The 26,547-nt window shown below is 32.8% G+C and overlaps 1 protein-coding gene across 1 annotated transcript in view; it reads right to left on the bottom strand.

Annotated features, from left to right (window-relative positions):
- The window catches only part of LOC115883656 (probable palmitoyltransferase ZDHHC1), a 97,370-nt gene extending 80,133 nt beyond the window's left edge, over positions 1-17,237 (bottom strand). The window contains exons 1-2 of the mRNA XM_030902046.1: positions 17,074-17,237; positions 13,214-13,385 (exon numbers count right to left, since the gene is read on the bottom strand). Coding sequence (XP_030757906.1) covers positions 13,214-13,385; positions 17,074-17,150 — 249 coding nt within the window. The 5' untranslated portion in view covers positions 17,151-17,237. The remainder of the gene's footprint in view (positions 1-13,213; positions 13,386-17,073) is intronic.
- Between the last annotated feature and the right edge of the window lie 9,310 nt (positions 17,238-26,547).

The raw sequence follows: 26,547 nt of genomic DNA, 5'->3' as shown, positions 1-26,547 counted from the left end.
ATTTCACTCTCTGAGCGGATTTTAGATTTTTCCTGTTGGGTGTTAGTTAAAGGTGAGGTAATAGCTGTAGTTATTTCGTTCAAGATTTTATTGGCATTTTTCATGGCATCATCTTCATTGATGTCACTTCTTTTCCTTTTTTACTTAACGTTCGTAACTACATTTGGGGTTAGACTTTTAACCGGGGCTACCTTGGAATAACTGCTGTGAGTGTTGGCTGTATACGCTGATAATCAACTACTGGAGGAATGTTTTCAACTTTAATAATATTATATTTTTGGGTAGACTGCGTCTGTTGAAAATCTGTTTCCTCAGTGATCAATTGCAATTCCTATGTGAGCACAATATTTAGTATTAAATGCATAAAAATAATGTAAATACAGTACCTCTTCATTTAGTGTACCAATTTCAGTATTATCGACATTGTCTTCAGATTGAGAGTATAATAGTAAATCTTCACAAGAGTTCTCACAAGACCCAGTTATGTTGGAAGATGTTTGCGGTGACATAATGCTATCTACAGATTGGCGTGGAATACTGTGTTCAAGAATAAATTGCATCTGCTCGTAATACCATATGTTTGGTGGTACAGGGTGAGTCAACGATAGAGTAAAGTCCATTATCTCATTTGTTTCAAGGTTTACAAAAAAATGTTTAATATAAAAGTTATAGGGATGGTTAAGATACACATATTAAAACTATTATAAAGTATACAAGGTGCTTCAAAAAAGTGTGGCGGCTATAACATATGTTTTTTTAAATGCAACACCCTATTTTTTATTTTATTTATAGATTCTGCGCAAAATTCCATAACTTTTTTATATATAATATTATATACCTAAAACTAATAGTTTTTGTAATATTTCAATTTATTTAGACAAATGTTAAAATGCAGTGTGGTAAAAAATTGTCAGTGGTGCCATTGTTTCTGAAGTTGGAGTACCAAAAATTGGTAGGAGAGTTTTATAGAGATGAAATGTAAAGATATTTTAGTTAAATGATACAGGGTGCTCAAAATATATTTATTAATTTCAACTAGTTAAAATTAAAAAATCTGAAATTTTTTAAATAGGTACACCCTATATATTATCATTTTTTCTGATAGATTTGACAAAACTCTTCAATTTTTATTAGTATGTCATATCCCTATTTTTAATAGTTTGCGATTTATTCCCATTTTTTTCTATTTTTACCCATATTTTTAATACTATTACCCTATAAAATCATAGTTGCCATGACAAAACAAAACTATTTATTACTTACCTTTAACAAATAGCTTCATAATTAGTTACAATCGCTGGTATTAGTTAAAATTAATTAACTTTACTCAAATAAACTAAATCGCAGTAGTGAATTTCTTGGTGTATTTCTATATTATGAAAGATGACACTTGGGATTTTTCGTCGGGACGAATAGTCACAGATTAGGGTAATACTACATTACCTAATTGCTGAAGACTACTGATATATGAATTTTCTCCGACATACAGTAAAGTTTTTTCTCGTAGTAATTGTGGTTTATAATTCATTTGGTAAAGCCAATATTACTACTGTCGCGAAACCGTCCCATTACACACTGAAGATGTTTTCTAGATAATATACATCTATATCCTTATAGTAGTTAGCAAAGTACTATATAATATATAGTACTGAACCAAAAAATGTGGTTTTCTAAGCTTGTCCGTGTATATCAATCACATTGACTAATTCATTTCAAGAAAATCTGTAACTATTATCTCTACCATTTATACTTATTACAACAAATTAAACTAAAATTAAAATTTTGCTCTTAACTTGCTTAACAGACATGAAATTGTGATAATTATTACTTTTTGTCATGGCAACTATGATGTTATAGCGCACTTGTATTAAAAATATGGGTAAAAATAGAAAAAATTGGAATAAATCGCAAACTAATAAAAATAGGTATATGACATTCTTAATAAAAGTTGAAGGGTTTGGTAAAATCTATCAGAAAAAATGATAATATATAGGGTGTACCATTTAAAAAAATTGAAATACCTTAATTTTAATTAGTTCAAATTCCTAAATATATTTTGAACACCCTGTAACATCTAACTAAAATATCTTTACATAGGTCTTTTTCTATATCTCTATAAAATTCTCCTACCAAATTTTAGTTGTCCAACTTCAGAATCAATGCCATCATTGACAATTTTTTAACCCACTGCAATCTAACATTTGTATAAACAAATTTAGATATAACAAAAACTATTAATTTTAGGTATATAACATTATATATAAAAAAAGTTATGGAATTTTACGCAGAATCTAAAGATAAAATAAAAAATAGGGTGTTGCATTTAAAAAAACATATGTTATACTCGCCACACTTTTTTGAAGCACCCTGCATACTGTATAATAGTTTTAAAATGTGTATCTTAACCATCTCTATAACTTTTATATTTAATATTTTTTTGTAAACCTCGAAACAAATGAGATAATAGACTTTACTCAATCGTTGACTCACCCTGTACATCTGTGATCATGGTCAAAAAGAACGTGAATATTAGGTAAAAGTATACCTGCACTACCCCATTTATTATTATTATTATAGTAGTAACTTACCTCATCAGTTCCCATTCCGCTCTTTAATGAATTCACATATTTTCAGTGTTCAGATAGAAAGTTAGTACGAATATTGTTAAACTTGGATTTCATGTCTGTTGAGATACACATGGCCGAATTAGCTTCAATTCTGAATGAATTTTCGAGTGCACTATTTCTGGCATGTTTATTTTTGTATTCGATAATTTTTACTGCATATAAACAAGGGTGTTCCCTATAGAGCCCTATAAGCATTTTTACCTGCTGCTGAGACCACGACATGTTTTAATTTGAAGCACAAATTACAGTCAGTAAAAGCCTCACAATCGAACATAGGGCAAACATAAAAAATTAACTTAACAAACAAATGTAACATAAATATAACCTCACAAAATCAGAGAAATGAAATTATGTATTGCGCAGGTTTGGCTAATTGCATGCAAGAATTTAGAACATGTTGCGCGCAACAAATTGTATACAATTTAGGCTGGAATATTGTCCCGTGACAAATAAGACGAGAAGATGCTAAAATTCACAATAACCAATCTCAAATTAATAAAAGATACAGAGTGCAATTGTTGGAAATTTGTATTACTTTTATATGGAAACGTATTTTAGAATTTAGAAATTTGCAAGCAATATATTCAACAAATGATTTAGACAAATATATAAAAATGAAGTATTCTTATAACAGTATTTGCTGGTCTTGAGTTGATATTGACAAATATTCATCATTATCATTCTCAGCTGATTCAACCATTTCCGATTATGGTGTAGCCGCCTTCACATGTTTAGATACCCCTTTGTAGTTAGGGTCCTTGTTGTCTATTGTTGGATATGCGGTCCCAAGTTATCCCTGCTAATTTACTAATATCATGGTCCCGTCTCAGGTTTGGTCTTCCTCTAGATCTCTTAATTCCTCGTGGGTACTATGCTGTAATTTTTGTGGTCCATCTGTTGTCCGTCCTTCTTGCCAGGTGTCCTGTCCATTGTCACTTGAGGGATTTGATTCTGTGGATGACATTTATTAGCTGGGTCTATTGTCGTATCACTCTATTCTTTTGCGGTCTTATACTTTTGACAAACATTAACAAATCACAATAGCGCACAACAGTAGAGACTTTTCAAAAACTTTATAAACAAAAGCATTGACAGACAATTAGGTTTTGAAGACAATTGAAGAGTTTGTGTTCTTTTAAATATTTAAAAAATATCTTTAAAACCAGAAATAATCGAATGATTTGTGAAAAAATGCTTTTTGTAGGCCAAAATCATTTGCCAATAAATGAAGAGACTCAAGATCCAGTTGTGTACACCTTGACCTTTCACATACTCATAGCGAGCTGCCACCACTAAGCTCGGATGAATCTCTGTGAAATCGAATTTTTCTGTAAAAAATTCTGTTAACAGTAAATCTCTCACCCCTTCCAGAACGCCCACAATAAGAAAAATCATCTTAATTGTATATTCTGGGTATAACCTGCAAACAGATATGGAAACATAATATAATGAATTATGACATACAATATCTTCATGGACTTAAATCCAATGGCAATCGTAAACAAAAACAAAAATTAAACCTTATTACAATATCGCACTTTTGATCAAATTCATGGTTGGAACAGTACAGTTCCAATTCTGAAAGTATCATACTCAACAGCAGCTGCTTCGATTTCACTTAAAAGGTATGGAAATACAACTGTTTCACTTGTTTTATTCAATTCTCAATTATAAAATAATATATAAATGAGTTTTGGCAATGATGTTTGGGCAGGCTACTTTGACTATTTTGACATTCTAGTAAACTAGTTTGACAAATAAACCAGTAAAACCCAGCTTTTTGCATTGGTTAATTCAGTGACAATAATGACAGATATTTTTCAGGAACCGTGTTCCGCAACAATAATAAGTTATAGTAACAGTGATAAGTTCATTTATCAATCAGTTCATTTAAAAACAGATTTTCTATCTATTTTTCTTTGTTCTAATATTTTTTTGGATATCGTTTGTAGAGATCTTTTTCTTCTTCTAGTGCAAATCCATTAATGGATGTTTGCGATAACATTTTCCATCGCTTCTCTGTTCCTGGCGGTGCACGGTGTTTATTAACGACTGTACATCGTGTAGCCTGTCCAGTGTCTAACATTCCCCAGCCAAGACATTTTCTTTCTTCCGATACCCCTCCGGCCTTCGATCTTGCCGTCGATTAACAGATGCAAGAATTGATATTTGGGGTTTCGCATTATATGCCCCAGATAACTTCTTCATTTGTTAACCTAGCCATCCAAGATATCTTCAAAATTCTGCGATAGCCACATTTCGAAAGCCTCTAGGTCAAAATCAAAACAGACAAGTACTTTTCGAAACCTCAAGAATGCCTGCCGAGCTTGTTCGATACGACATTTAATTTCCTTGTCTGATGTCCAACCCTCGGAGAGCCAGATGCCCAATACTTAAATTTATCTGTCCTTTCTATGGGCCTTGTATTAAATGTTATAATGGAGTTTTTTGTAGAGATCGTGTATTTAAAAAGGCGTTCATTATTCCCAAAGAGACCTCTGGTTTTTAAATCCAAAATCCGAGACTTTGAATATTTTTGCTTCATTTGGAAATCATGTGTACTCTCGCTGAATTGTAATGTAACTATTCGATCATATTATATTAATAACTAAATATTAATTTAGTTATTTCTGATTTGCAAATCTTTAAATACCTTTCATCCATCACTGTAAGTTCTGTGATATACATAACAAGGTTTTTTTACTTTGTGATTTACTTCTTACTTACCATTTACATATAGAATCACACTAAGGTTTTTTTGTACATAAACTCAAAATGATGTCCATTTGTATGCTTTCCCAAATCGTACTTATTCAAGCCAAATGAAAAAGTGTCAAAAATGTTCCCTCTAGCCAACCATCGACCATAAACCGTATATCCTTCGCAGATTTATTCAAAATTAAGGTAGCGTGAAAGCGGAAAAATATGCTCCATTTGAGTTATATGCGGACTGTTAAATGCAGGAACGATGTATTCATGCAGATTACAATTTTCTTATTCATTGGTAAAATATGTTTATTTCCTCTTCATATTTAACATTTAGTTTCTCTTTAACATTTAGTTTCAGATAAAATAATCCAGTGAATTTTTATTTTAAACTTTAAAGGTCAAAACCATTATTATTTTGTTGTATGATAAGTTAGAAAAAGTTTTGTTCGTTATGACGGGAGTTTGAGTGCAGTACAAAGTAAATATATATCCTTTTATTCAAACAAAGTTATAAAATAAGTTTTGAAAAATGAATAGCTACATTCTACTAAAAAAATGCATTGTCTAAATCCTTGTAAAAATTGAAAAAACATCACTGGCTTAAATTTTGTCTTATTTTATTTTCTGTGAACTTTAAACATATAAAATTAAATTTGAAATATTATTAGACAAATATGTGATAAGTTACATGGATTTGTAGTGACTTAATTTTATATCTAAATATAATGTTTATACCTTTTTCTTCTAGTGCATGTTCACTAATGAATGTTTGCTATAACATGGCTGTCTGTATTAACGACTATGTACATCGTGTAGCCCTATCACCAAGACCTATCACCAAGACCTATCACCAAGCCTCAACCAAGACATTTTCTTCCTTACAATCCCTCTCCGATTTTGCATTCGATAAACAGATGCAAGAATTGATATTTCCTGTTTAGCAATATATGCCTCAGATATGCGTGTTTTTCTTCTTAATCATTAATTTCATTCTTCTTAATCAATTCAATCATTTTTTGTTAACACGTCTTATAATTTCTTCATTTGTTAGACTAGCCGTCGAAGGTATCTTGGATTCTACCATAAATTTCAAAAGGAGAACCGACCACACGTAGCACTTCATAAACGAATCATAACTTTAGGTCTATGTCAAAATCGGAACAGATAAGTTCTCTTGGAAACCTCAAAAGTATCCATCAGGCTTGTTCGATGCGACATTTAACTTCCTTGTCTGATGTTCAATCCAGAGCCAGATTTATAATAGTGTTGATTTCAATATCAAAAACATAAAATACCAAATTATTTTAAAATAGATTGCACAAATAACTTAACATTTGAATAAGTATGTTAGGAATTGTATATCATTAGAGAACTACGTTGTTATCTCATTTATATATTAAAATCACAATGGAGAATATAGTATTATCTATAACCATATAACTCGAAACTCTAACACTGATGAAGAAGAATATTCAGAATATACAGAGTGAATCTTAAATAAGTGCAAATGTTTTCAGAGCTGGTAGATCTCGATAAAAGAAAGATATTTTCTCTTTACTGTTTTTCAAATAAGTCCAAATAAGTCCAAATATATTTTATTCTTAAAATAAAAAAAAATTGGCTTACATTTTGAGAACCGTTGTATGTTACCTAAATGACTTTTCTTTCTTGTAAATTTAATCTACTACCTATGTTGCTATATTATGAAGAAACTATGTTTTTTAACTAACGATTAAAAATATTTAAAAAAATTCGAAAAGTTCCAAATTTAAAAAAAAAATCGCGAAAAATACTTTGTAAGCGTGTTTCTGGGATCGAAATATACCACCCCTAAAATATTTGTACTTATAAAACTCACCCTGTATATGTCGAGCAATGAAGAATGAAAACATTAAACTTAGGAATTATTTTAAGGTATACATCAACAATATAACACATCTAAAGAGGAGGGTGCATGACAGCTGTGTCACTACCGTACATTGCATTTTCTGTCATATTTTGGACGTCGTGTGTCAAAGTCTTCCCTGACTCGTTGGATAGACGAAAGTATGATCCATGAAATATACCTAAAATGTATTGTTCTCTACTAACGATAAATCTAAATTTTGATAGTGGATATATTAAATATTTATGTAAAATAATATCTGAGTTTACAGGAATTAAAAGAAATTAAAAATCCATTTTCTATTTTGTCTTATTTTCTACGACAATTATCAAATCCAATTCCATTCTAGTTTGTTCAGTTAAAATTGAACTTGGATGTTTTATCAATATTTGTAAAAGCTCCGGATAAAACTGAAATGTTCCCTCTGCGAACCTCTGGTTTCTTAGCAACCTGAAAGGAAAACTTCAAGAAAATAAATTTCATTCAACGTTTACAGTTTCAAATTTCTTTGGAACTTTCCGTCAATTTATTGTGCAAGGCTTTATTTGCACCTAACATTTATCAGGAATTACTATACCTATAACGTTGAGTTATTTTTCCATACGAGATCCGCATTTCAATGTTACGAAAATTATATGAAACATTAGAAATGATTAATGTCAAAAATTCAATATTCTCTAAACTTGAAACTATCACCTAAGAAGCACCTAATTCCGCAACTTTGCAATAATTTAACCTCAAGTTTAGGACACCCTGTATATTTTTTTAGCCCGTGAATTGTATTTTAATTTTGAAATAAGGTGAAGAAAAAACTTAAAATACTTCCGTAAAACGTCCGTAAAACCTCCGTAAAACCTTCCGTCTTCCGTAAAATCTTAAAATACTTTTCTATTAAGAAAATTATAATAAATTTTTGTTTGGCGCCTTTTTATGAATCATGTCAACTCATCAAGTCACTTAAATTCATTTCGCATGAATATAATATGACTGTCTAAAGTTTTTTTGCTTTTTATAATTTATGATAAGAAAAATTGGTTTAGGGCAAAATTTTTGGCTATGGTTAAAAACGTTTTCTGCTTATCTCAACGTTTTGAGACCCCAGGAATCCAAAAACCAAGTTTTAACAAAATGTCAGTCCGTCCGTTATCAAAAACCCTCATTCGCCAATAACTTTATAACTATCAAAGATACAAAAAAGTTGTATATTGTTTATATACTTTTTTTTTCTCAGGTAAGATTTCGACAGACGATGACCGAAAAAAAGCAGATGACGTCCATACCAATCCATTTATTTAACTAAAACAAGTTTCTAATAATTTTAAGTTAACTATGGATAGGTTTATATATAAATCTGTCATGCGTTATCTCGTGTTGTTTTTAACCAATTTTATTGGTTTATTTCAAAAATGACAGATCATATTTCAATATTATTGGTTCAACGGAACGATGAACGACAAACGGACGCCGATGCGTATGAACTCGACTTAAAATTTTTGAGAGTTCTCAAACTCTTGAGAAATTATAGATTATAATTTTGTATCAAATTATGTCAAATAGAAATGATAAATATTTTGCATTTTCTATTTTGGGCTGTGTTTACGTGTGTTTCGTATTTTTTAAAGCCACAAATAAAGTTTGTATACTGTTTTGTACCTATATATGTATTGTACCAAACCAAAAACTGGAGTCTCTGTAAAATAGCAGCTCACACGATAGGTAAATAATCATATTGAATAATCATATTGATAAATGTAACAATAAATGCAGGAAGTTGCTTGAGCTTGAAACACGGCTTGAAAGCAGAAAATCTTTTTTATATCTTTTTTTGGTATGTGGTGTTTTCTTAAAATACACCCTTGCTTGTTTTGTATTAACACATACTGTAATTGTTTTTAATAAAATAACTCGATTAGATTTTTTCAATTTTGTACAGTTTTTTTTCACAATATTTTGAAGTAATCACTTGTCAATCAAATTTTAAATATATTAATCTTTGATATTAATTTTCTGCTATGCGTTTCGATTGTACCAACTTATTTCTTTGTAAAATAAAATAAATCACTTTGAAAATAAAATGACAGACACATCTATCACTGTCAAGGATCTTGTCGATGGACAGCTTTTGGACAGACTATAGTAGGTACTATAGTCTGTCTACTATAGACAGACTATAGTAGTAATTTTAATTTCTACAAAATCGATCTATTGATTTTATTTTGTATCTCCTTTAGTTTTTGAATTATAGCTTTCGTGATGGTAAATGACAGCCAGACGTGTATTTTCTATGAAATTATAGTATTATTTATTATATGAAAAATTTTCAAATCCGGAAAAACATGAGCAAACATTTTGTAATTTTTGCAATTTTCAAGATGCCGATGCTGCCAGACTCATTTGCCAATTTCGTAAATCAGCCAGACTTGCTTTGACTATATAGTTTATGATAGTATCAAATAATACGTTAAAGTTCAAGCATGGGAAAATAAGGGACGGATTTCAAAAATCTGTCAAATTTTTGCATCCCCAAATTTTCAGCCAGACTTGGGATGTGCCAGATTGATATTTCCATTAATAAAATGATTAACTTTAACAAATGTTAAATATTTATGACTAGGGACATAAGTGGATTTTTTAATTTTTTATTTAGTGAAATTTTTAGCCAGACTCACTAATTGTCATTTAATGTCTGGAAAAATAAATACAAAAAAAAATTCACTGGCTCCTGACTAGTGAAGGTAAACTAAATAAATTATTGGATACAGTTTTACGCAGTTTTTGTCTAATAAATAATAGTTATTTTTTATACAAGACGATAAAATGGTATTTTATCGTCGTGTATTATAATACCTAGAAATTATAATAAAAATGTGACTAATAATAAAATGAAAGTTGATTGTTGAGAGCCCTCTGGGAAAAGTGCTACTTCCCTCTTGAGAATAATTTGACACCTGACGCAAAGTGTAGGCATTAAAATTCAAGGGATGAAAGAACACTCAACTCTCGAGGGTTTGTATATTATATGACTCTTTTCTCGGAGTTTTAATTGCTTGTGTTTTTTATAGCAAATAAAACAAAATATTTTCTTTGCGTACCTCCGGTTTCTTTGCAACCTAAAAGAAAACTTCAAGAAAATATATTTCCTTCAACGTTTACAGTTTCAAATTTCTTTGGGACTTTGGGTCAATTTATTGAAAAGCTTTATTTATACCTAAAATTTATAAGAAATTGGTATACAGGTTGAGTCTTAAATAAGTGAAAATATTTTAAAGGGTAGTATATTTCGACCCTAGACACACGATTATGAAATTCCTTTCGTGAAAAAAGAAATTGAAAATTTGAATTTTTTTGAAAAATTTTTGGATTTTTTTTAGTTTTCAGTTAAAAACATAATTTCTTGATAATATAGCAATAGAGGTAGTAGATTAAATTTACAAGAAAGAAACCCCAGAAAAGATCCAGTGTTTCTCAAAATTTAAGCAAAAAATATTTTTTTGGAAAATTTTCAAAGTAAAATAACTCGTTTTTTTTTACTTATTTGAAAAACGGTAAAAAGAAAATATGTTTCTTTAATCGATATCTTTGTCGATATTTACCAGCCCTGAAAATATTTCCACTTATTTAAGACTCACCCTATATAACGTTGAGAAGTTTTTCCATACGAGATCCGCATTTCAATGGCACGAATATTAAATGAAACATTAAAAAAGATTTAAGAAGAGGATTAATGTCAGAAATTCAAAAATCTACGGAACTATCCAATATTTTTCCAAGTTTTAAATCGCTTTTTACCTAAGCACCTCTAGTTCCTCAGCTTTGCTATTATTTAATCTTTTTTTGTCATAATTTCACCTCAAATTTAGGACAGTCTGTATAAAGCATGGTAATTTTTATAGTAGTATTTTTTGATAGAATTTATGTTCTATTTTGTCTGACAATTTATTCTTAGATGTTTCCATGTGCACTCCCTCGGAAGGTCATAACAATGCTATAAAAATCGGAGAAGAACTATTGGAATATGTAGCGGAATTTAATTACCTCGGCAGTTTTATTTCGGAAAAGGCCAATATCGACTCTGAAATTCAGCACAGGATTAGCAGCACCTCAAGAGCATTCTGAAAATTAAAAGACAGGGTTTTGTACAATTATAACTTGAGTACAACAACGAAACTTGCACTGTAACGAGCAATTATAATCCCCACCATGTTATATGGGAGCGAAACCTGGGTGCCGTGCTGTACTGAATGCATTAAACAAGTTGCAACAGAGACACCTTAGACAACTCTTAAGAATCCGGTGGTTCCATCATGTCTCAAACGTATCGGTTCTTGAAAAAGCTAACTGCGAGAGTATTGAAGTCATGGTTACAAAATCCCGCTTAAGATGGGCTGGTCACGTATGCAGAATGCAAGAAAACCGCATACCAAAATCTCTGCTTTACGGTGAGCTTATAGACGGTAAGAGGAGGCCGGGTGGACAACTCAAAAGGTACAAGGATATTTTCCACGAAAATTTAAATTAAAAGGGGATTAACATGCAGAAGGAGTGGGAAGAATCAGTTCACAATAGAACTCAATGGAGAAGAATTCTCAGTTAACAGCGACAACCAAAAAATAAAGAGGCAACAAAGCAATGAGATTGAATGTCTGGAGTGCAGTAGGCAAATAACATCACGTATAGGGCTTTTCAGTCACAGAAAAGCTCATGAAAGAAAACGCCTTGCGTGACCATCTTCTGATGAGTGTCGAATACTCGTCAGCGAGTAATGGCAGTATGTATGTATGTAGATGTTTCTTTAATGCTGAAAACAACAAATTGTTGTCAAAATTTGTTAGAGTACCTTAAATAACAAAGTAAGTATACTTGGGTATATACCAGGTATGATACCGGTATACCGTTATAATGATATTTACCAAAATTCAATATAACCTTTGTATACCCACAGGGTATATACCGCGTGTAAGAGGTTGCGTATTTAATATGCCGGGTGTTTGCTCATCATTGATAATAATCGACAAGTAACTATTTTCTATAAAACACTACAGTCTCATCTCTATCAAAGGAACGCAGTTATTAAATAGAGTTTTGAAAAATTCTTCTCCGTTTTTGAATATTCTTATAGATCTGCAATTTTTACATAGTTTTTATTATAAAGTTACAACTAAATCAGGTGTTTGGTTTAGTTATTGTCTCGTGGCAACAAGAATGAAACTTATTTAATCGATAATTACCCCCAAAGATGCAAACATTAGATAAATGAGTTATGCATAAGATACCTAATATATACAGAAATTATTATTGGTATTGATAAAATATCTGAATTCAAATAATATTTCATTTCATACATTTCTAATACAGTTTACTAATGCATACTAAAAAATTTTAGGACAAACAATATTTTCAAAAAAAAAATTTGAAATTTTTACATTTTTTATCATCACCCCTTTGAAACCTCTAAGTGAGAAATAAGTCCCATAGAGTTTTTCATGTAGAATTCAGTGCTGTAACTAGTTGTTCCTTAGGAGATATCATTTTCAAGCCATTTTATATACATAATTTTCATATAACATAACGACCTTGGACGCAAATCTACCATATTAATATTGGTCCATTAAGAAATATTACAGAGCAAAAATGGCATATTTACATTACGATTCCGAAGACATGTTAAACTAAGATTTTTTTTTAAGATAAATAACTAAAAAATACTTTTTTTCACATGAATAGGAAACCTACATTTTTTAGCCGAATCCGAACGATACTATTAAAAGAATCTGTATCTGTACTAGGAGAATATAAAATTTAACTTATGGATTGCATTTGTGATCGATTGAACGACTGTGATCACTGACTACTGATAGCTTTTACAAATTTAAAAAAGGATCTAAAGTAATCTCACAAAAAAATGCACGAGATGTTATAACGGCACAAGATGTTATAACGTCTGTCAGGTTAACCAATATCAATAATAATAGTAAAATAATTTTTGGCTTACCAAGAGCAGAACAGAGCCGGCTGATGCGGCTGCGGGCTGCGCGTGCGGCGGCAGGCCCGGCACCAGCAGGAGAAGCGAGCCGCCCGCCAGAGCGGCCAGCGCCACCCAACCGCACAGCTGCAAAGGGTGCAGGGGCGGTTGAAGTCCGTGCTGTCTGCGCAGTCGGACAGACCTACAAAGTAAACAGAAATAATCCATTAGTAATCAGATTATAATATTAATAACCTATCATTTTATAAAATAATAATTATTTTTGCTTTATATTAGACAGACAAGGTCACCTTGTCGCAATGTTTGTCTCGGAGATAAATTAACAGAATGCGCATAGAGAGTCACCACTTGGACTTGTTTGTATGCTTTACGAAACTCCATAGATAAAGCCCTTTTTCAGAGGCGTACCGCTAACATAATCCATTAGACATTTGTTTACCATTCTTAGTAATTGAATAGAGGCATTATGTCATTCATTGTGCATTGTCCTCCATAAAATAACACACCTTGTTTTCGACAGTCGATATCAATTAAATTTGTGGTTTTCCAGTCGTTTCTCGCTAAATTCTAACAATTTCTAGTTAACGTTGTAAAAAAAACTTTGGAATTTTGTTTAAGTGTAAATCTAAAGTATGTACGAAGATGTATTTCAGGAAAATATTTTAACTTCTAGAGGGTGGCTCAAAAAAGTGTGAGTGGATCGGGATGAGTTTTTTTAAACGGAACACTCTGTATATTATTGTATTTTTGACTTTCGTTCAGATCACTTAACATAATCCTAAGACATGAGTAAATGTATTTTGGTAGTTTCAGAGATATTAATAAATAAATAAAAATTATAAATTTTTCAACCTTTCTTAAAAAAATATGAATAATTAATTCAAGAACTGTCCTGAAATCGAAACTATATTAGGTATTTACTTTAGATGGTCTATATTTACTTTGCTATAATTATGGAAATCGTAAATCATACAGGATGTTTAAAATTCAACGCAAAACTTTCTAAAATGTAAAATAATTATTCGTCGTTTTTTTAAATGTAACACCCTGTATATTGAAAAAATATCAATAGATGGAGAATTAAAAAATTAACATTCTTTGTATTTAGAGTATTTCAAACTTTTAAATGGTTTCGCAAATATTCGCGGTTTATATTTCATATAGCATTTTCCACAGTAAATTTTTATCAAAGTCACCCAATGATTTTTCTCTCGTATTTTACCATTGAATGCGCCATTTGAAATAATACTGTGTGTATCTGCAAAACTATTAAAAATTTTGAAATACTTTAAATGCAAAAAATGTTTATTTTTTAACTATCCATATAATAAAAATATAATATACAGGGTGTGGTATTTAAAAAAAAAAAGAAAAAATATTTTATATTTTACTTTGATATTTTAGAAACTTTGGCGTAGAATATTGAACATCCTGTATGATTTACGATTACAATATTTATAGCAAAGTAAGAACAGACCATCTAAAGTAAATACCTAATATAGTTTTGATTTCAGAACAGTTCTTGTATTTTTAATATTCTTTTTTAAAGAAGGGTTGAAAAATATATATCTTTGATTTAGTTTTTAATATCTCTGAAACTATCGAAATATATTTACTAATATCTTAGGCTTATGTAAAGTGATCAGAAAGGAAGCCAAAAATGCAATAATATACCGGGTGTTCCATTTAAAAAAAATCATCCAGATTCACTCACACTTTTTTGAGCCACCCTATAGAAGTTAAAATATTTTCCTGAATTACATCCTGGTACGTACTTTAGGTTTGCACTTAAACAAAATTTCCAAATTTTTTATTCTAGGAGCTACAGATGCCCGACGCACTATTGCCGGACCCTGTATAAGCTAAATATTAGGTTTTCTCTGTGGATACAACTGATTATCGCAAGATGTTGCTAGGATATTCTATTAATTTTAATTGTATTTTTTAGACATTGTGAATGATCACAACACATGTGTAATACAGTAAAAAGTGTAAAGTCTAATTGAAACCCCTAATTTGTTTCTCTCTAATTTCGAGGTTCCGAATGAAGCTTTAAAGCACCAAATTTCTTCAGTTCAATTCTACTGAAAGGGCGATAATAGTTGGGTATATGTGATAAATTAATAATAGCAAAAAATATGATGTTAATCAAAATTAATAACATTAATAATAAGTAATAAAGAATGGAAATAATGTCAATATATCGAAAATATATTGCCACAGAAACGTCTTTTGATTTTTAAGACTTTTTATTTAAGAAGAAATTTAACTATATTTTTCATCCATTATTTTAATTTGTAAAAGTATAAATGGCATTAACCATTTTAGAACAAGGAAATTTTTTTTATGAGAAATGCATTTTTCTCAAAATGTCAATAATAAAAAACAGCCGACGAACAGTCGACTTTTTTGAGTACCCGCTCTTTACTTGCCTTGTCCCTTTTGGTACACATGCCGGCAGTCGGAACCCCAGTGTCGATAGTATTTATAAACGGAGCTTCAATGGAGCTTATAATCCGACTTTTTACATAAAAAAAACTAATGATAAATTGAATTTCTGGTCTGTGCTGATACTACTACTGATGATTGTCTACGGCCGACTTACCCAGATCTGCGCAGCCTGCAGCCATAACGTTTTACCAGTTAAGTAAGTAAGACCGATTGAAATCTAGGGTATACACTAAATGATTTAAGTGCGGTTTTACAGTATTGTGTTTATTATTAATTTTTACCAAAAAAATTATATTAATAGTTCAAAGTTTATTTGCAAACACCTAATGCTAATTGTGAAAATTATATCGTTTGGTCATATCATTAATATCTGTAAACAATTTTGTAAAATTATATTGGTTTGTGAAAATATGCAAAAATATTAGATTTTTAAAAGTCGTTTATTAATGATGATGCATTTACTGTAATATACGGTAATCGCAAAACATTTTCCGATTCACGTCATCAATCATATCGAAATTGACACTAAAGCCTATAAACCTGACTAAATGAAATTTTGGCAAAAATATTTAAATTTATTGTATAATTTAAGATATCGAACAACTCTTCATTTTATTTTATAGGGCAAATGATTGTAACAGATATTTTATTTATATTAAAGCTGCAAAAATTACTGTAAACCGAATTTTATTATCGCTATGTTGGTCACATTGCGCCCTGTTCAGCAACGTTGTCGTTTATTATTTGACAATTATTATAATGTCAGTCATTATTTTGTATAATATTGCGTTGTTGTTAAATTTTTGCTTATTTTCATAGTTTATTTTTAAATTGTACTTTTGTATTTTGTATTGCGTTTCTTGAAATTGTGTGTTGAAAATATGCATTTAAACAGTCGAAGCAAAGAGCTTGTAGTTTCTCTGATAAACTATTTTGAACGAGAACGTGACAATCATTTTTACCCTAATTATTACCCTTGACTGCAGACAAAGAAGAAGTTTGATTGGTAAGCACATCATACCACTTTCAAAATTTTTATTAAACACGTTAGTTTTTATCAAATACTGTGATTATTAGATTGTGCTCTAATGGCACCCCCTTACTTGTTATTACGATTTGTAGTGTTGTAAGATGTACATCAATAGAATAGTTTTTGCCAATATTGTAATAAGTAAAATAAGCTATAAAACAAATAAATCAATTAATTACTAAAATACTAATTAGTAAATTAAAAGCAAAACGTTTTTTTTTTTGGTTGTTCGGCCAAAACGTATCAAGTAAAACACTGTGTGTTTTGACTGAACAAGTAAAAATGACAAGAACCTTTATTTGCAGACGGGACTTAAAAACGATGATTTGAATTTTTGGTCTGTGCTGATAGTAGTACTAGTCATGACTGGAGTACCGCACCGACTTACCCAGATCTGCGCAGCCGGCCGCGGCCCGAAGCCGGCGACTCAGGGGCGACCGTCGCCTGCGAAGTGGGCGGCGTCATCGCGTAGGGGCGGCTGTCGTCGGCTGCTGCTACCGTTGTTGCGAGCGGCCATGACGTTGCTGCTGCTGCTGCTACTACGGCTGCTGCTGCTCCTCGAGGGCGGCATGCGGTCGGCGGCGCGGTCACGTGCACACTGGCGTGCAGAAAGAGCGTAGAGGGAGGCGGCAGCGCCGCGACGCTACGACACGGAAGCGCCGTGGGGCGGGGGAGCGCGGGGTATCGACCGAAAGAGACATCGGCGGGGCGTGGGGATGGACGGATGACCAGTGACGGGACAATATACAGGGGCCAGACAAATATCGAGCGTTTTATAAAAAATCTGGGGAAAATATACAAACTTGTATAACTAACTTTATCAAATGTACCTAGAGAACATATCTAGTTTCAAGAAGCTCGAGTTGTCTACAAGAAATCTCAATGGAAAACATTAATGTGAAGAAACCGTTTCAACTCCCAGTGGATGACATACCAAGAATCTACAACTTTGAGAAACACCTCTCTGTAGCATTGAGCAACAAAAAGAATTGAAGAGGAGAAACGTTGGATCAGCGGTTAAACCATAATATAACATGGTACACCAATGCTTCCAAAACCAAAACAGGAACAGGGATAGGAGTATTTCGGCTGAAAACTAAATACTCCAAATCAATGGGCACCTACCTAGCACCCTTCAGGCAGAAATCTACGCCATCGAAAGACGCGTACAACTTATTTTAGGTAGGAATAATTGGAAACCACAAATAGCCACCTTTATGTAAAATTAGGTAAAAAAAATCCTCCTACTGTCTTCCTAGCATCAACCCACCAAAAAGTAGAAAGTAATTAATTAATTAATAACAAAGTAAACGATCTGGCTAGAAAAGAAGCGAATACTCCACTAACTGGACCAGAACCCTTGTGCGAAGGAACAGAATTAAATTATTCTGGGTGCCGGGCCACAGCGGCATCCAAGGCAACGAAAAAGCCGATGAGCTAGCTAGGCAGGGATCATCGGCATCCTATCTTGGTCCAGAGCCAGTACTGGGAATACCCAAATGTATGGACTGTAGTGCACTAAAACTCTGGATCAAGGAAAAGCACAATGTCCACTGGAGAAACAGACAGGGGCACAGGCACAGCAAGGCTTTTATCCAAGGACCTACCTCTAAAACCGCAAAAGAACTGCTAATGCTTAGCAGGAATAAAGTGCGGATTACAACAGGCCTCTTGACAGGACACATGGCTGTCAAGTGTTATCTGAATAAGCTCAGCCTGTATCAAGGAAGTCTTTGCTGCAGACTCTGCGATAAAGATCCTGAAACAGCGGAGCACATAATATGTCATTGCGAGGCTCTGGATCGCAAGCGACACTCTTTATTTGGGAAAGCTAGGCTAGAACCGGAGGAACTATGCTCCCATCCTATCAAGGACCTGCATAAGCTAGTGCAGGGCACAGGGATAGGAGAATGGGTGCAGATATAGAAGGGGGACAAACACAATAGGCCTCACAGGTCGCAGTGTTTCCGGCAGAGGACGGCCCCTTGTTATGACAAAAAAAACGAACCCTTGTGATTTCCCAAGTGGAAATCACAAGGGTTCGTTTTTTTTTGTCATAACAAAACCAACTTAAAGCATAAGTCAAGAACGTCAAGAAATAGGAAGCCGTCTAAGGCGCTCGAAAAAATTCAGGAGGAATGTAAGAATAATTGGATTGGTTGTAGTTTTTAACAGGACATTGTCTCCTCAATGAACACCTCAGTAGATTGAAACTAAGAAACAACGTCGAATGCAGATGTTGGTTCACCTCATCACTAGTGCACCGAGACGACAACCATTCGTGCATAAACATTGGTACTACTGATATCGCAGATGGAGAACTAACCCAGTAAAACCGTCTCAGATACTGGCTTTGTCAAAACCCTGAGACTGTATGATGAGTTATAACACAAGAAAATGAGATACATAAGACTTGTAAGGTCGTCCCATCCACAATCTATAAAGAAGCCGTTATCATATCTAGCAATAATATCTTTATTAGCCATTCAAGTATGGAAATTTTCACAATATGGTTACCACTTACAAAACGCACCAATAAAGAATTAAATACATTCAGTAATACTTAAGATATTTTTCAAGTTGCACGGACGTTTAGTAGAATAATACATATCAAAAATTCTTTGTATCTGTGCTCAAATTTTTCGATGACTATGTAAGTGATTTTGTATAGCTTGGAGGAATGTATTTGATGTATATTTTTTCCTTTTAAAAGGGCCTCTAAATAATTTATTTTGTAATTTTGAATAATGTCTAAACAGTGCCTCTCCATGAATACTCAATTTACACCAGTACAATTTATAAAAATAGTAGGTTTAATAGAGGAATCCTAGAGTTTGCGATACTTACAGCTATTAGTATATAGCAAATATTACTGGTAGGAATAAAAATGGATTTTGGAGATATAGCATTTCGTGTGAACACATGGACAGGGCACATCCAAAAACAACCGTGTCGTAGATGGGTGAAGCTAGTCTGACAATTTAACCCAAAAAGCCAAAGACTCCAATGAAGCGATCTTAAGACCATAAGCTATGATACACTAATCTCATGATAGATCATGCAGGTTGAAGGCTAATTGCACAGTCAGCTAAAATCTTTTTTTTTTAAACAATAATGAATATTGTTTTAAGCGTGTTTTAATGAGGCCATTTGCCAAAAGACAATAATTCAGTATTTTGCGCAATAATACATATATTTTCGCTTTTTCAGTTTAAAAGAAGACAATCATTATTAAATGTATACCTAACTATATGACTGTGCCATATACATATGTCAATCCTATAATTTGTTCTGTTTTTATTACTTTGTCTAATCTTCAAGGCTGAGAGATTATCAGTTGAAGGTTACTGACATGACTCAAGGTTAGCGTATTCTACATAATAACATTGTGTAATTTTAAGTCAATTTATGGTTGATGTTAACCGCGTAATCAAATGTCATTAATTTTATTAGTGCTTTAAGTACATCTTATCGTAATTTGTGTACAAACTTTGCAGAAAGATTAGCCGAGTGCTTATAGATATTTAGACGAAAATTTTCACTAATAATTAATGTAACTTAATATAATCCTATCTTGATATATTATTAAAGAATTGTTTATCAATTGTATTTTATCTCTTTTTAATACATTTATTTGCACCTGAAAGTCTAAATCTTCCCTTACTGGTTAGTTTTTGGTGATTTTTCCTCAATATCTCAAGGTTTGTACTGCCCTATATCTCCTAAACTAACCTATCTCCTAACTATAAACCTAACCAAACTAAGCCTTGAGATATTCGGCAACGTCTATAATGGTGAAGACCTTCAGGCTGCCGGTGGACTATATAGTCCAGAAAATTGACAAAATCCTATTCCAAATCGCACAGTTCAGATCTTAAGACCAAATCAATAGCGATCTTTTCACACTACACGTTCAGATTTTATAAAAGATAATTTCGCCATTTTATAGTCTGGTACAGTTCCCGCCAAATCTGTGGTCTGTGCAGTTAAAAATATTCAGCATTCATGAAGGGTTAAAAATATTCAGCATAGGAGATCTCATCTCTTCGATAAGATCTTTATCAAAACCGGCACTACACGTTGAAATTTGGACTGAATTGAAGGACTGTACAGTTCAAATCTCCCAGATATCGTTGCATGTAGAGCCATTTTAAGTTAATTTGCCAATTTGCTATATGTTACCTAACCAACTGCTGTCCACCACGATTATTTTCCAAACGTGAACTGTCGATTTGTGGAAGACCTCATTAAAATATACGAAGTGTGTGTCTTGCCTTTGGCAAACCTAATCTAACCAAACGTGAACTGTCGATTTGTGGAAGACCTCATTAAAATATACGAAGTGTGTGTCTTGCCTTTGGCAAACCTAATGAGGAAGGAATGCTACGAGAGTAATAAAAGTGATTCCGGATAGTCATAATCGGCAGAAAATCTAGAAGAAATTGAGCCGAATTAAGGTAAAAAACACTCTCTTTGGAAACTGGGCTGATGACGTATACAACAGAAATGCTCTGAATATGAAAATGACAAAGCTTCTGCCGTATGGAACGGTAGACGCGATTGATATATACGTCAATATACGTTATATTGAGTCACGAACTGACGTATATTCTCAGTCCGTGTGTGGGTTAATCGCATTTAACCACAATCATTAAGGCAACAATCTCGTAATTTTGCCATGAGAAAAAACTGTGCGTGTGCGGCTACCTTTATGTGAAGAATTTAAAATATATTGCGTACACTAAACAAATTATGACGTATTTCTTGTATTCCTGGGATATTTAAATCAGATTTTATCCAGTTTTACTTTACTTAGATATCTAATGTTGTCGACGAAAGGTTTCGGTAAAATATTATACGAAATATTATTATCCTTGTCTGTTCATTAGTACTTTTCCATCAATAAAATCCCTACAGATGTATTTATTGTTTACTGTGACTTATCGCCTTAAGAATGTGTAAAATGAAAATAATTGGTCATAATTTGCAACTTGAATAGTGTTCTTTCAAGATAATAGTAATGAATGACAAGTGTTATTTTTTTTAAAAAATTAATAAAATTGTATGCTGACTATCAAACCTATCATTTTACAGATAAATTTGCGTTTCCCTTTCATTATGTTTCTTTTCGAGTAAATATTTTGATTTGTCGGGAAGTGTCGATTGTCTTAAGTCGGAAACAACAAACAAAATAAACTTTGCCTTCTAGATGTTTTCCATTGTGGAATTCTCAATGTACTTCAGTTAATAGGGTTTTAATTAATGTCGGATATACAGGGTTACTCAAAAAGTTCTATTCTACTAATAATTGCTCTGCAAACACGTTTAAAAATAGGAGACCTTTATTTAAATATAAAGGTAATCCAAAAAGTTAAAACATAGACAACAATATAAAAAAATTACAATTTTCTATTTAAGTAAATATATCTATAACAAAAGATAAAAAAAAAATAATGGCTTTCAGTACTGAGTTTGGAAAGTCGTTTCAAGCTCTGCTCAAAAGTGAAGTAAAGATTTCAGTTAACGTCTCCTTTTTGCTGCCCAGGGCTAATCTGGACGGGGCCTACTTTGTTTATGCGGAATCCGAACCGCGGTTCTCGGCCATATCATGGTCAATAGCCTACCGACTTGGCAAGTGTCTAAATCAACTCTTACTCACGAGATATCCGATCTCATCCGGCCTCGAACCGGCGTGAATGAGCAGTGTGTGTCAATAGATTTTACACTTTTGCCTTTATTGGACAACAGCACGATACAGAGTTTCGAACCGGTCACCCGTCCATCCACTAGTATCGCCTTACGTCGCTTAACTTCGGTGTTCTAATGGGAACCGGTGTTTCGACATAGCTGGGCCGTTGCCCCTCTGCTCAAAAAACTGCTAATATCTAGTCAGGCTCCATAAGAAAAATACGGTCATATGCTCCACATACCAACTAGCGAACTAACAAATTGCTAGAGGTTTATAAGGCAGTCTGGGACGTATACGACGTATGTCACTGGGTTTTCCGCTCTGAGAGACAGTTTTATAGGCTCGGGTTAATATTCAGGTAATAGTTAAACTAAAGATTTTCCACCAAAGTAGATTTTATAAGTTGTGATAAACTGCAATTTTTAATAAATGGGTAATAGTTTCAAGAAACCTCAGAATCTAACTTGTTATATAACATAAGATAAGCGACTCTCTTGGTAATTACGCAGATTTCCATGCAAATGATTACAAGTCGGCAAGGTGCAAGGTGGGTATACTGGGTGTTTCTCAAAAGAGGCACACCCATATTACTTTTTTATTTTTTTCAGATAAAAAAACGAGATTTGGCATGTTAGGTTATATGATGATGAATAAATTAGGATTGATTGACATACTCAATTGTTTTTGGTCACTTTCTGTTTCACCGGAAATGACTACAATTTTTGATTTGCCCTCGGTATTCTTTTACTACGATTGGTAGAAAATGACATTCTGAATAGTATGACATATCATATGTCAACTTTTGAAATTTTTAAATTAAATAAAATAGCATGTTAAATTTCAATTTAGGGTGTCATTGCCATAAATGTAACGACAATTTGACAATATTTGACTCGAAATACCAAGTGTGTGATACAAAATTATTCGTAAAAATATGCCTTTTTTAAATATGCTAATGGGCAACCTTCCTTCCAATTGAAAAAAATTAAGTTATTAGGTAGTATATTATTAAAAATATATGACTTCAGCATATTTTAACCAGCCAGTACAAGATTAAAAACCATTAGACGATCAAATCTATTTTTCCAATGCTCCTTGATTAAAAATTAGTGTTTTTAACACAACTATTGCAGTCTAGATTGAAATTTAAAATACTGGTTTAGAATGTAGTATAGTATCATTTTCTATCGAATAAAGTAATAAAATGCCGAGGGGCCATTTAAAAATCAAAAGTTGTTGTCATTTCCTGTGAAACAGGAAGTGACCGAAAACAATTGAATACGTCAATCAAATTATCCTAATTTATGTCATATACTAACGTACCAAATCTCGTTTGGTTATCTGAAAAAAATAATTATAGGGATGAACCACTTTTGAGAAATACCCGGTATAGGCTGTGGCACAACACCAATCTCTTTCATATATTTTAAGCTAAAATAAAAAATGGAGTTCAGACTTCGACTTGTTACATAACATAGGATAAACGAATATCTATATAAGTAGTAGTAGCTGGTATAGTTTTTCCCAAATGAACCGGACTGGTTTTGGACTCTTAAGGACGCGCACTGAAGGGGTATCGGCGCGAGCAAACGACACGACCGGTCGGGAAGTCGATGGTAGCCGCGCACTGGAATCGCACGATCAACGGTCGAGAGTACGTCACCAGCATAGGTACCTATATTTGAGCATAGACGAAGAGAAGTTTATTCAAATATAGTCAAATTCATTCGGTATTTTAGAAAATTATAAAGTATTATTACTGTGTATATTTTTATGCAACTTTTTATATTTTATGCTTTATGAGGGAAATTAATATTATTTAGATCTTAACCAAACACACATGATCTTAATCAAACACACATTAATGTATTTCGATCTTAACAAACCACATAAAATTAGTGAAATAGAGTGGAAGATGGGGATAAAAAATACTACATTACTCTTGGCTTGACCGATTTTAAAACAAATTTGGTGTCATTTAAAAGGGTTTAATTTGTTCTACAAAGCTAGATATGAAAAATAGTCAAATAAAACTTCTATTTTTAGTTTTTTAATCTAAATAAGTGTCATTACAAACATTTATAAAATAATTTTATATACTATACACATATATATAGATTTTATTTTAAGTTTTTAAAATCTTGGTTTTGAGTCAGTAGTAAATAAAACGAAACTTTTGTTTACATTTTGTTTAATGATTGACGTTTCGACCAATTTTAATTCGGTCTTCTTCAGAATCTATAATATACGTATAAATGATATTCTACGTTTGCGGTAAGAAAAATTATATATTAAACACATTGTTAGTGATAAAATAGTATTGTATTTTATAGATTCTGAAGAAGACCGAATTAAAATTGGTCGAAACGTCAATCATTAAACAAAATGTAAACAAAAGTTTCGTTTTATTCACTACTGACTTAAAACCAAGATTTTAAAACCTTAAAATATAGTAAAAAAGTCAAAGAAAATTAAAAAAAGAAAAAATATAGTTTTTATTTTATAGTACCGTATGATCGAAAAGAAACGGCATCAGCGATGGCCATGAAATGAAGGTCGGTGTCATTTTATATGTAAATTTATATGGAAAATATCATCAATCGTCATTTCCCATCCAACTGGACGCCATTTTTTTTTCTATCATACGGTTGATATATGTACAAATATTTTATTCAAACATAAATATTACTTTCTCTATTTGTACCTTGTACGAACCGATCAACATAGTAACATAGGATGACTATTTATCAGCTGTTATTACTAACGTCAAAACAAACCAAAAATTAAATAATATGATAAGTTTTTTGACGATATTTAAATTCGGTTTCCATAATAATGTGAGCTAATCAAAACGAGATGAGAAATAAATGGGTTTAATCGGAAGGTTTTCTAATTCAGTTTGTAATGAAGTTCATAAAATTTCTGGGATACCCTGTATATTGTGTTGATTAGTATTATACTAGAATGATAGGGACTTAACTCCGACGCCGATCCGGGGTCCGTATTTCGCTGTCAAAAAGGACACCGCTCCGATCAATATTTAGCTGTGACCATCGGGACGCCTGTAACGGCGTCGCCGCCGTTTAGAGAGTCGCGTCGTGGTAGAGTGTGTTGCTCCGGTACCTACGTAGGTGTTCATTAGGACGCCGCTAAATCCGACGCCGATCTGGAACTCGCGTCGTCGTGTCTAATAGAACGTCACTTCGGGAACGCGTCTTCAGGTCGCGTGATAGAATCAGTCAGAGAGCTACGTATCGGGAATAATCGATCAGAACTCTAGAGGTACGCGGTTGTTAGTGTAAATTTTGTTCTACGAGGTACTAAACATTTATTTTATTTTTATTATTGTTACAATTAGAGAACGCGAACTTTCTTTGATTACTTTTGTACATATTTAATTTATTAAATAAAAACCTACTGTTACGCTGTAGTTAATTGTGTTTTATTTTCTTTTCATCTCATCACTCCCTGGTATCTCCACTGTATAAAAGCTACCCGTACTGGCACTAGTGGTCTCTCAAACACTTTAAACTTTGGGGGTGGCACCCGAGGAACCGAACCAAGGCAACTCGGCGTCCGTGAGCGTTCTCCAAAAACGGGGGACCCTCACAAGTTATTGAATAAGTGTATTAAACAATATGGGTTACGTGCTTGTAAGAATTTTTTTATAAAAAACCGCATAGATATGGTCTCGTACACTTTGGATTAATAATTCATCGGACATGTTTAATGTAAAACCGCTCCACTAAAAACAGTCGCTCGGCGTAGACTATTCGTCTCCCTCCCATGCATTCTCTGATTTCGCCTGATGGCGCCGATTACCGCGAATGGCGCCGATAGCTCGAAGCGCACCGATCTAATGCGGTGCGCGGGCTTACGTTTATTTCAATGTAAACTGAAAATTACGTGCCGCTCGCTCGCGCCGATACCCCTTCAGTGCGCGCGGAGCTTTAATTTGTTTTTCCAAACTACGACGCGCAGCGCCAATTATTAAGCAGACAATAGCGCCGACAAAGGCAGTGCCGATTAAGAGCCCCAATCCAGTCTAATAGACTTTGAAAGTACTACCGGTACTACCTAGAAGGCAAACTGGTGCATCACATTGTTAAAATAAGGTTTAGTAATTAGATTTAAAATTAGAATTAAGCCCTTATACAGGGTGTCTCAGAAATA

Source organism: Sitophilus oryzae, unplaced genomic scaffold, assembly GCF_002938485.1.
Source record: "Sitophilus oryzae breed Bouriz unplaced genomic scaffold, Soryzae_2.0 scaffold_111_pilon_pilon, whole genome shotgun sequence".
Lineage (NCBI taxonomy): Eukaryota > Metazoa > Arthropoda > Insecta > Coleoptera > Curculionidae > Sitophilus > Sitophilus oryzae.
Note: the sequence above shows the minus strand (reverse complement) of the source record. Positions and strands in the feature narration are given on the sequence as shown.